Raw genomic sequence first — 11872 nt, 5'->3', positions numbered from 1 at the left:
GAAAAGGACTTAAATGACAAGAGTTTGATAGGTAAGAAACCAAGAACACATCTGTGATTGTTTTTACTTGATATACGGATGCCGCTTTTAGGAAGGTGTTCAGCTTTTTGATGTTAGAGAAGGCAGTCTTGCTATGAGAACAAGATGGCAAACCTTAAATTATAGCAAGAAATTGTAGCAAGTACACAGGGTTTCCAAAATATTGGGGTGAATAAAGAATGGAAAACAAAAAACAAGTCTTGAACAGAGTTTAGTGCTACCAATATCTGATTTACACAAACTAAAGCTCAACTCTTACAGTAATGCTTATAGCAACATTATCAGGCAGCCATGCCACAAACTATGGTCTAAATTCCCCCAAGATCAGAACATTTTAATTCTAAATAGCAGGATAAAAATATTTATATACATAAGAAACTGTTCTAAAAACATGAACTATATACATAACTAAAGTTCACTTGCTTTACCAATACAGGGTGTGTGGCAAGGATACAATTTTTACATCAGATTAATAGACGATACAAATGAAACAGAACAGTCCTTGGCTTTTGAATTTTTATGCAAACTTAACCCAATGCAAAATGCTGCATCTTAGCAGTGGCTTGCTAGAACATTGAAAAAATGAAAGACTTCATCCTTATCTAAGACAGCCACTTCTGTTGAACATTCAGTACATTTTACTGGATGATATATCTCCTCCTCTTCCTGTTTTTCCTGACTAGCAATGGATTCACTACTCTGTTTAATTTTCTTGTGCCCTCTCTTTGTCTTTTTGTTCAATGGACCTTTGTATTTCAGAATCTCTTCTTTGATAACGGTGCAATTCATGACAAACATTGCTCTGTACTGAGTTCTGTATGATTCGTGCCTGAAAAAAAAGAAGAAAAGGAATGGGAATGCAATAATCTGTTGCTGATAAAAATATTACAAAATTGGTAACCCTACATGTCCTGAATCCAGGAGATCTGCAAATTTAAGAAACAAAGATGAAATAGATATGTCTGAATTCCAGTAGAATAACCATGATAGCATAGCCAAAAAAAGATAAGAGTATGAAGCTTGTTAAAAACTATCTGGCTTATTTGACATGGCCTTTAGTAGTCAACAAACTGTTCTATCTGATGAAGCGTACTGTTACCACTGAAAGTTTGTGTCATAATAATAACCATTTTGTCACTGTCTCCCTATAGTTTTCTGGTGATTTTCCAGAATAACCTCTGTGACATTTAGCAATGGATGGGCCTATTCTACCTCACCCCCCCCAAAAAAAATCCCAACCAAAGTGCCTCAAATTAATCTGGTCCCAATTAGCAACAACAAGCCAAAATTAAAGCTCTTAGCTTTACTTATTGCAGGAGTGGCTAACCTGTGGGCATCCAAATATTGTTGGACTTCAACTCCCATTCATCCCTCATCCCTGATCAGGCTGGCTGAGGCCGATGGGCACTGGAGTCCCAACAACATCTGGTTATAGCTACAATAGAATGAAGTTGCTTTTTCAAATTCGGAAATCTGTTTAAAGCTGGCTTTTATTATTAAATTTAAAAACAGAAGCACAAAAAAGGAAGCACTTCATGCTGGAAATCAATGTTTGGCCGAGACAAGGTAAATCTGCTGAACAAAAACTGTACATGTATTTCCAAGGGGGGGGAAATCCTTTCCCTCTTCCCCAGTGTTTGACAACCAGTGCCGGATTTACATATAAACTAAACAAGCTATAACGTAGGGCCCCCCTCTCTTGGGGCCCCCCAAAAAATTTAAAGGAAAAAACCCCTGGATGTACATTTCCAAAATAGAAGATAAAAAACAAATAAAATAAAACCTACATACAGCAACAGTGTTTTGTGTTGTGTAGGCTCCTATTTGTTATGTGCAAATGGCTTTAGATACCTATTAGGTCCATAAATTACCATATAGCATATATTCAACACAAAAAACAGCAACAAAGGACAGATGGACATATAAAGGGCCCCATTACCTTCAGTAGCTTAGGGCCTTATCAAACCTAAATCCAGCCCTGAGTTTACCTCTCTTTAAACATGAAGACAATATTATGACCAACATCCTAGCTAATGAAAGGCAAGTTCATGAAAACCGGACAGAGTCAGTTGAAATTACAGGGTTGATGTATGAACAAACACTAGCTTATCTCATCTGTGATTGCTGTACCTTAATCACAAGTTTCTTAAGGCTGAAATATTACCTCTGGCAGTCAAGGCACAGTGTGGTCATGCATGCAGGACAATTCAAAACAGCGTCACTGCTGGGAATGGCAGGAAGTTTGGCTTGTGGCTGTTGTGAGTGAAGACTTCTTAACCTATGATACCTACAAGACAGTATATTATAGGTCAGGAGAAGCATTCTTACTGGTTAGGCATCTTTACCGAAACTGGTGTATACCAAAACTGCATGCCAGGAGCATGACAGTCGCAAGTACTGCATGTTCTCAGTCCCAACACATTAAAAAAAAATTTTCCCCTCTTTTTGATTTTTTTTTAAAAACCACCACAAAAGGGGGAGAAGAAAAAACAAAATTGCTAGTTCATATTCACTATGATAAACATCAATACATCCATCTTAATTTAGACAAACAGATCAGTATATGCCCTCCAATTGTCTGAATAGGTATCTAAATGAAGTTGAAGTTTATAGAAAGTGTGTTCAAATAGTCAGACCATTATGGTCTTCAAACTACCACGTAATAGCTGATAAGGTCCATTTTTGTTGTCAATCCTAGACACATGATTACAAGATCCTGCATCCAAAATGACAACCCCCAAATTAAAAGCTTGCATGGATTATCCCTATAGACCTGTATCTCTCCCTATTTTAACCACATTGCTTATATAATAATAATAAATTTTATTTATACCCCGCCCTCCCCAACCAGAGCCAGGCTCAGGGTGGCTAACATCAGTAAAATTACAGTAAAAAACATAATAGGGGGGAAAATAATAATAATATTTCAAATTATTTCACGCACACAGGGACAAACTGGTATGTTAATGCCAAGTACAGGGCAACTCCACATCACTCCAGGAACATATATAGACACCACCATGAAAAAAGTGCTGACTTGGGTGGTGCCCACACAGGCAGAGCCCATGATCATGTTTCTTGATTGGTCAAAAGGAAAGCAGATGCTTACACTTGAAGGGACCCAGAAGAAAAAGCTCCCACCAAGCTGCAAGTAAATACTAATCAGACTTAAATCCCCCATACATGTCTGGCAGATTGATAAGTAGCTATATAATATGATGTAGCTAATGTTATTCTGTAGTGTATGCTTTGAATAATTTGAATGATTGTTATATATATATATATATATATATATATATATATATATATATAACAGATAAGAGAATTGGAAGCCCCTCTTTCTTCTTCTCTTCTCTTTTTTTTAATTTAGTTGTTTTTATTTTCAGGTTTTAGAAGTTGAGGGGCCCTGAGAGGCGGGTAGAAAGGGTCTCCCAGAGCAGGAGGCTGGGAGAAGAAATAGAAGCTCCCGAGTGAGAGCTGGGAGCGTCTACTTTTCTCTGTATGGATGAAGGGATATGATGTAATTGTGATAGAGGACTTTTGTATTCATCCCACCCCTTGCCTTTCTATCTCTTGATCTTTCTTTTTATTTTGTTTTCTTATTATTTTATGTTATTTTCCCAATAGATTAGTTTGACTTTTATTGTATTCTACGTTGAAAATTTTCAATAAAAATATTTATTTTTTAAAAAGTCTTAAGTTCCTCATGATCCCATCCCATCAAATGTTTGAGTGGAATTTTATAATAGAGTGCCTTGCAGGAGTACCATTTGTTCAATTACTAAACAATGTAACAACAGTCAATAAATGATTTTTCCCCCCAACATAGTATCAGAATGTGATAATTCCCACTCACTTTAGAGAAATGTGCAGGTGGGAAACTGAGCATTGAGGCTCATTTGATATCCATATAATAAGAAACAAAGCTGCAACAATGTCAGAAAATCAGGAATGTGTAGAGTTAATGTTAAAGGCAGCCTGCTGGATCAGACCAAAGGCCTATCTGAGGACACTGAGGTCCAGCTCTGAGGGCCTTCTGGCGGTTCCCTCGCTGCGAGAAGCCAAGTTACAGGGAACCAGGCAGAGGGTCTTCTCGGTAGTGGCACCCGCCCTATGGAACGCCCTCCTACCAGATGTCAAAGAGCAAAACAACTAGCAGACTTTTAGAAGACATCTGAAGGCAGCCCTGTTTAGGGAAGCTTTTAATGTTTAATTGGTTATTGTATTTTAGTGTTCTGTTGGAAGCCACCCAGAGTTTCTGGAGAAACCCAGCCAGATGGGTGGGGTATAAATAATAAATTATTATTATTACTATCTAGTCCAACATCCTGTTCCCACAGTGGCCAACCAGGTGCCTATGGGAAGCCCAGAAGCAGAACCTGAGTGCAAGACCACAACACGAGTATTCTCATGACTCAAATTAAATGCTCAATTTCTTACCCCCGTCTCTTCCTGTCCACCCACGCCTGGTCTCTGTTGTCTTCTTCTGGGTCATAGAACAACTCATCATTAGTTGGAATTCGGCGCTGCTGATGTTTCCTTTTTTTCCTGGTTTCTGGAGCAACTGTTCAAGTTCACACAGATACAGTTAGAACACACACCCCAAAGAACATGACTCAGAAGCCTATTTGGTAATGCGCCTCACTTGCAAAAGTTGCATGCTAATACAGTGGTGCCCCGCAAGACGAATGCCTCGCAAGACGGAAAACCCGCTAGACGAAAGGGTTTTCCGTTTTGGAGGTGCTTCGCAAAACGAATTTCCTATGGGCTTGCTTCGCAAGACGAAAATGTCTTGCGAGTTCCTGCGGGGTTTTTTTCCTTCCCCCCCCCCTTTTTCCCAAGCCGCTATGCCACTTATCAGCTGATCCGCTAAGCCGCTTAACAGCTGATCCGCTAAGCCGCTTAACAGCTGATCCGTTAAGCCACTAAGCCGCTTATCAGCTGATCCGCTAAGCTGCTAAGCCGCTTATCAGCTGATCCGCTAAACCCGCTAAGCCGCTAATAGCGCTAATCCGCTAATGGGCTTGCTTCGCAAGACAAAAAACCGCAAGACGAAGAGACTCGCGGAACGGATTCTTTTCGTCTTGCGAGGCACCACTGTAAGGTGAATGGCACTGCCATGAGTTGGGCGAATGAAGCCCGAAGCTGTTACAAGATGTACATCTGAACCCATGTGTGTGTATGCACACTCCCAATATTAAGCTGAGAGGTTTTAGGTTTTTTCGCCAGAGTTATAACGTTTGTTTGTTACGAATATGTGTTTACCCTTAACCTTGTGCCCAGAAAAAATTCACACACAAGAGGAATAAAGAATGATTGGTTCATTACTTGAAATGAAAGTGGAAGAATCTATGGTTGCTGCTTCAGACAGCAAAAGTGCAATATAAACCGGCAGCAAATCTTACTGCTCAAACACCTTGATCTAAAGAGTAAAAGGATCCGTAAATTTTCCAAAAGCCTGAACAAAATAAGCACAACAATTTGGTCACAAAACCCACACTAAAAGGAAAGGAAGGCAGGGAAAGCATACCTGTCTGGAAGCAAAATGTGGTGTACAGTGAAATTGAGTTCCTTGAGTTCCTTTTAGTGCTAACAAAGCAATGAAGTCTGGAGTTTTTGTACTATTTTGAGCCAATGCATTCTAATTTTGTACTATTTTGAGTCAATGCATTCTATTTTGAGCCAATGCATTCTAATGCATATTTGTACTATTTTGAGCCAATGCATTCTAATGTATTTTAAAACTGTCACAATACCTTTATTTCTTAGTTCCATTTTTTATTTTATATAAGTTTGTGTTTGCTAGTTAAAAGTTTTACTTCACTTATTTGTAACTGAAATGATGTGTCCTTGTTAAACACAACTAAACTGGTTATCCTTTTTGGCAATAGGTTTTAATTAAGTTTGCTGTGCAACACAAGACTACTGTGTTAATCTTTAGATAAACTATTCAGAGAACAGGGTGTTTCAGGATTGCCTTCCAGGACACATTTAACATAAAGACTGGCGCAATGGAAAATTATTGTTATTATCTCATTTATATGCCACCAATCTGACTGGGTTGCTCCAGCCACTCTGGGCAGCTTCCAACAAAATTAAAAACACAAAATAGGCCATACTGGGCATCTCTTTTTATTATCACATTTATTACCACAGGAGTTAATTCAGTCCATAGAGCATGAGATTCAATCTCAAGGTCATGGGTTTGAGCCCCACTCTGGGTAAAAGATTCCTGTGTTGCAGGTGGTTGGGCTAGATGACCCCTCATGGCCCCTTCCAATACTACAATTCTATGAAATGTGGAATACTTCTGAAATTATGCCATTTATGTAGAATGTAAAGATTTGGTAGAGACATTTGTCAAGAATCTAAAAATAATAATAATCCTGCCGCAACAATGAATGCAATATTGCAGATAAATGTTTTATTACAACCCATTCTACGTTTCTAAATATACTATCTTATCCAGCTGTAGTCAGATAATCATATATTGGCCTTAAAAGACAAAGTATGAAAAAGCCTTTTGTCCACACACACAATCCCTTTTGCTTCTTGAGATATAAACCCAAGAAGCCTCTAATTAACTAGATTTCCTTTTTATTTTAACTGGGAAATGTTAATTAGAGGTGTCTTGGGTTCATTGCCTGTACGACAAGAGAAAGAGCAAAGTGGTCATGTGTCAGGACAAAAAGCTCATCTTTATCTCTGCTTATTAAGCTGAGGTGATTGTGTGACTTGGGATAAAGTACAATTGATTTCCAGAGACCAATGACTAAGCGAACTCAAGGAGGACATTTACCATGGTGTGTGAGGATGCAGGAAATTCATTCATCTTTCTAGAAGAATGAAGGCATTTAGTAGTCTCAATCACAAGGTCAGCTGCCTTGACACCAAATAGCATCCGTGATGCAAGGCATTAGCTTATTTAGTAGCTTCATGTACAGTTAGTTTACTACAGCAGGAGGAATTCCTTCATTTGCCTGAAGATCTATTTAAGGCAGTGGTTCTCAACCTTCCTAATGCCATGACCCTTTAATACAGTTCCTCATATTGTGGTGACCCCCAACCATAAAATTATTTTCATTGCTACTTCATAACTATAATTTTGCTACTATTATGAATCATAATGTAAATATCTGATATGCAGGATGTATTTTCATTGTTACAAATTGAACGTGATTAAAGCATAGTGATTAATCACAAAAACAACATGTAATTATATATTGTGAAATATTTATTTCTAATTACAAATAAATGAAATTTAGTCTTGAAGCATGCTGTAGCATGGGTAACAGTCTTAATATAACAACAGTAAACTACATTGCTACGTTTTGCGACAGTATGCGTAAAAAGCCAACGTCAGTTCGAAGGTTGAGATTGCTTCTTTCTCTGTGGTAGCAACTTCAGAGAATGAATATGGAATATTCCCTGTGCAGGTAAGACAGGCGCTGACAGTTAAATGCTTCTGCCAACAATTAAAAATATACCGTATTTTTCCATCTATAGGACACCCCCATGTATAAGATGACCCCTATTTTTGGGTACTCAGATTTAAGAAAGTGGGGGGAGATGGCCCCATGTATAAGATGCCCCCTAATTTTTGACATTATTTTTTTGGGGGGGGGGGACCTAGTCTTATACATGGAAAAATACGGTACGTTACAAACAAGTCAAAGCTTCAGCATATTATTACCTTTTGAGAGCTCATTCATTGGAAGTCTTGTGGATAAGGGAAATACACCAAAAGCAGAAGTGAATTTTGATGCAGGAAGCAATAATAATTGCAGTAAATAACCAGTTATTTACCTACTTTGTCTTCATCCTCTGAATCAGAATCAAAATAAATATCATCGTAGTACTTTGCAGGGGAACCTGTTCCAGACTGTCCAGCGTTAGACGTACTGCCTGAGTCACAAAATGTAACACAAAATACGTGGTTAACATGAGATCACTTTACAGAAAGAGATCTATGTTTTCTCTTAGGGTGCAGGCCTGCACACACTTACCTGGGAGTAAATTCCTTGCATACAAGAGCCCTGCAGTTCTGCTTCAGAGATGAGCAGAAATTTATAGCTCGCATTCCGATATTAGCCACTGCACTCCAATGAGACTCTGACTACACAGGTTAAACTTCTTTCTAAAGGTAAAGGTAAAGGGACCCCTGACCATTAGGTCCAGTCATGCCCAACTCTGGGGTTGCGGCGCTCATCTCACTTTATTGGCCGAGGGAGCTGGTGTACAGCTTCCGGGTCATGTGGCCACCATGACTAAGCCCCTTCTGGCGAACCAGAGAAGTGCACGGAAACACCGTTTACCTTCCCGCCGGAGCGGTACCTATTTATCTACTTGCACTTTGATGTGCTTTTGAACTGCTAGGTGGGCAGGAGCTGGGACTGAGCAACGGGAGCTCACCCCGTCGCGGGGATTTGAACCGCCAGTCTTCTGATCAGCAAGTCCTAGGCTCTGTGGTTTAACCCACAGCGCCACCCACGTCCCTTAAACTTCTTTATACCTCACTCAAAATGAGAAAACCCTCCTCTTTGAAACTAGGCATGAGGTGCTTTATCTCTCCCTTGTTTCTCATCAGAAGCACCTCACACATCCTGAATTAAGTGCTGTTAGGCAACCTTCTCCAACCTGTTGTCCGCCTCCAGGTCTTTGGACTACAACTCCCATCAGCCCTTAGCCAGCATGGTCAATGGTAAGGGATAGTGGGAATTGTAGTGCAAAACATATGGAGGGCACCAGGCTGGAGAATGTAGCCTGAATGGGATGGATTTGGCTGTAAAGACTCTAAAGGGGGAGGGGAGTGAACTGAAGCAGCAGCACAAAATTGACAACAGTCCAGCATAAGATGTGCAGGAAGAGAGCTATCAGCAAGTTCATATTTTCCCACAGTTTAGAGATTTACCTGTTAGCTGCGATTTCCACTTGCCCTCTATATTTTTCATGGTGGAGTCCAGTTCCGCTTCCATTTCCTTTTGGAATTCATCTTCACTTGAAGATTCACTTTCTCCGGTTAGACATTCCCTTATTAGTTTGCGCTTCTGATCAGGGGTGCCATGCAAGAGCACATCTACTTCATCCTCCGAGCTAAAGGGTGATAAAACATTGAAGACTGTCATTGCAAGATAAATGTAGCAAGTCTATTACAGACACAACAAAAGCAGGGTTCTTTTTAAATACTGAGAAATTTTTTTTAAAAAAACTTAGAATTGAAGAAATTTACTGATATTAACTCTACAGCAAGAAAGTTAGGTGTGTGTACTATATACTGTACACAGTGACAACTGGAGTGTTGGGGGGGTACATCTGGTGGGGGACACCTTTGGTCCTCCACCCTGCACTCAGCTCTCACCTGTGCCTCCTAGAAGCTGTCAGCATGCAACAGCAGCCACACTTCAGGAATGGCTTCAATTGGCTGGCTAAACCAAGTGCGGGTAACCAATCTCAAACTCTCAGTAAGTTAGGGCCTTCCCCTGCATGTGAAGACAGGCTCCAGCAGATTGATGAAGGTAAACAGGGAGTGTGATACAGGTAAATTGCTTTGTATATTAACAACAAACTACAACCCAGCATAGAGTTGTGTTTTTAAGCTCATTAATATCAGTGGCCAAATGTGGCATCTGGTTTATTATTAGGAAAGTAAATAAGGCTAAGGTACTAGACCAGGCATAGGCAAACTCGGCCCTCCAGATGTTTTGGGACTACAACTCCCATGATCCCTAGCTAACAGGACCAGTGGTCAGGGATGATGGGAACTGTAGTCCCAAAACATCTGGAGGGCCGAGTCTGCCTATGTCTGTACTAGACCTTGCCAATTAAAGTCATCAAAGTTGTTGTTCCTGTTTGTCTGCAATAATCTCATCACCTCCACCTCTGAGTTTGTTCAGTTGCCTTCCTCCCAACACACACAAAATAATCTTTTAGGACCTAAGACAAAGTGCTCCTGAGCACACAGTAGATCTCCTTTACACTTTCCTATCTATCTGTCTAGATGTGGTCTAGAATCTGGTGTCTGGCACCTCAGCCTGCCTACCCATCTAGGTTAGCTGCATCCCCAGATACATTTTACAGCACTGTAAAGGTTGCTTGTATGTCAGGTACCCACCTGATTCCATAGTCTCAGCTCTATTTTAAGTTGCTTCACCTAGCAGCTGAGAAGCACACACCCCTCCTCTTATTAAGGGATAAAAGCTCCACACAGTGCATTCGCTCACAGTCTAGGTTAAATGGCTACTAAATGGAAAAATAATAGTTATGGAGCCATGGAAACACCCATGTTTCGCTATTTCTACAGGGGGAAACAGAACATGGAAGTCATTGCAGAAATGTGTGTGTGTACATGTAAATTTAATAATACCCAGACTCTACCTACTCATTTTTGTAAATTTAATAAACAGTAATCTTTATTTAAGTGAATACAAAGCTGACCCTGATAACTGTTACAACCAGTGCTTTTTTTCTGGGGGGACGCAAGGGTACGCATACGGCCTAAACATTTTGTGAATCTAAGTTTGGCCTCATTGAGGGGCAGTATTTCAATATGAGTAGGAAAATGAGAGTACCCCTAAACAATTTTTTTAAGAAAAAAAGCACTGGTTATAACAGAAGGAAAGAATAGCGTGCCGATTTCCCCAAAATAACACCGAGGGGCGATTCCTGAAACTTGAAGCCGCCGTTTCAATTTTTTAAAAAATAGAACCATAAAGAAATATTTGGAGATCTCAAGCGGAGGGGAGTTTTACCAAACCAAAACCCAGGTGAGGATAGAACGTCCCGACCATTTCTTTCTGAGCGATTTCAGAGATATTATCCATATTAACGTACGGAGAGAGCAGGAGGAAACTCCACCCCCCCCCCACCCCTTCACACGTCTATTTACGTCCACACTAATCCCCACCCCCGCAAACACAGAGCGGAAAAGGAGAACCCGCCTCTAGATATATATATATCTAGACCTGCTCTGCGCCGGCTCCTCGTCGCTCGGCTCCTCGATCACATAAGGGTCATCCTCCTCCCGCAGTCGGCTCATGGCGGCCCCTTCCTAACAAGCGATCCCTACCCGCTTCCTGCCACCTCGGTCCATCAGGAAATGCTTTCCCCGTCCCTTCCGGTTCCGGCAAGCTTGGCGCTGGTTCTTCGTCCGACCTCCTACACCGCTTACAGCGAGCGTTCCAGGGGGACCCGATCAGCAGCACTGGGCGTTCAGGCGTCCCGTTTTGTGCCCCCCGATCTGCTCAAAGGGTGATCGTCGCCTGACACGTGCTGTCGGCAGAATTCATCTATCCACGACAAGTTCCACACGCTGGCTCTTCGAAGGCTAAGGAATCGGCTTTCCCCGCTCCTGTGGCTACCAATGTAAAAGTGGACGGGACTGCTGTGAACTTCCATCGTTTGATAGAAGAGAGGATTGCAGCAAGCTCAGTTTTTCCTCTCCAAGCGCAGTATCTTCTCCCGTGCTTTATGGGATAGGATCCCCACGTTCATTTCTTGACAGATGCATCGTTTGGAGATAAGCACCACTGAGCACCACTCAATATTAAATCAAGGGTTGCTGCCCCTCTGGTTGGTTCCAACACCAGCTGTTCTAGGGCACAGTGACTTTGGGTGTCTATCAATTTTATCTCATTGTCATGACTAGAATACATATGTAGCTGGTCTGTGTGAAGGTAGTTTATGTCCCTCATTACTACAACGGTCCCTCTTTTGAATGCTTCCTTGATTTCATTTTCATCTCGAGATAGTTCAGTCTGAGAGACAGGTGAGTTGCCTCTTCTGGATAGGGTTGCATTCCCTCTGAAGGAATATATATGTAATGGAGGATGGGGAT

The 11872-nt window shown here is 41.0% G+C and overlaps 1 protein-coding gene across 1 annotated transcript; it reads right to left on the bottom strand.

Moving 5' to 3' along the window:
• Nucleotides 1-234: 234 nt before the first annotated feature.
• Nucleotides 235-11141, bottom strand: EAPP (E2F associated phosphoprotein). Its single transcript, XM_080979272.1, has 6 exons — nt 11001-11141; nt 8951-9132; nt 7846-7944; nt 4480-4603; nt 2204-2326; nt 235-868 (listed from the first exon to the last, which is right to left on the bottom strand). Exons 1-6 carry the CDS (start codon nt 11072-11074, stop codon nt 592-594), a joined length of 879 nt encoding a protein of 292 aa, XP_080835398.1. The 5' UTR covers nt 11075-11141; the 3' UTR covers nt 235-591.
• Between the last annotated feature and the right edge of the window lie 731 nt (nt 11142-11872).

This window comes from Podarcis pityusensis, assembly GCF_964106645.2.
Source record: "Podarcis pityusensis genome assembly, chromosome: 1".
NCBI lineage: Eukaryota > Metazoa > Chordata > Lepidosauria > Squamata > Lacertidae > Podarcis > Podarcis pityusensis.
This window is presented reverse-complemented; position numbering and strand designations above follow the sequence as displayed.

Bases quoted from the DNA above. Each gene is read 5' to 3' on its own strand.
- EAPP (XM_080979272.1), bottom strand. From the start codon at position 11,074: ATGAGCCGACTGCGGGAGGAGGATGACCCTTATGTGATCGAGGAGCCG. The intron at 7,945-8,950 runs GTAAATCTCTAA...TTTGTGACTCAG, and splicing joins GTGGAAATCGCAGCTAACAG to GCAGTACGTCTAACGCTGGA. The intron at 2,327-4,479 runs GTAAGAAATTGA...ACTGTCTTGTAG, and splicing joins GTGGACAGGAAGAGACGGGG to GTATCATAGGTTAAGAAGTC.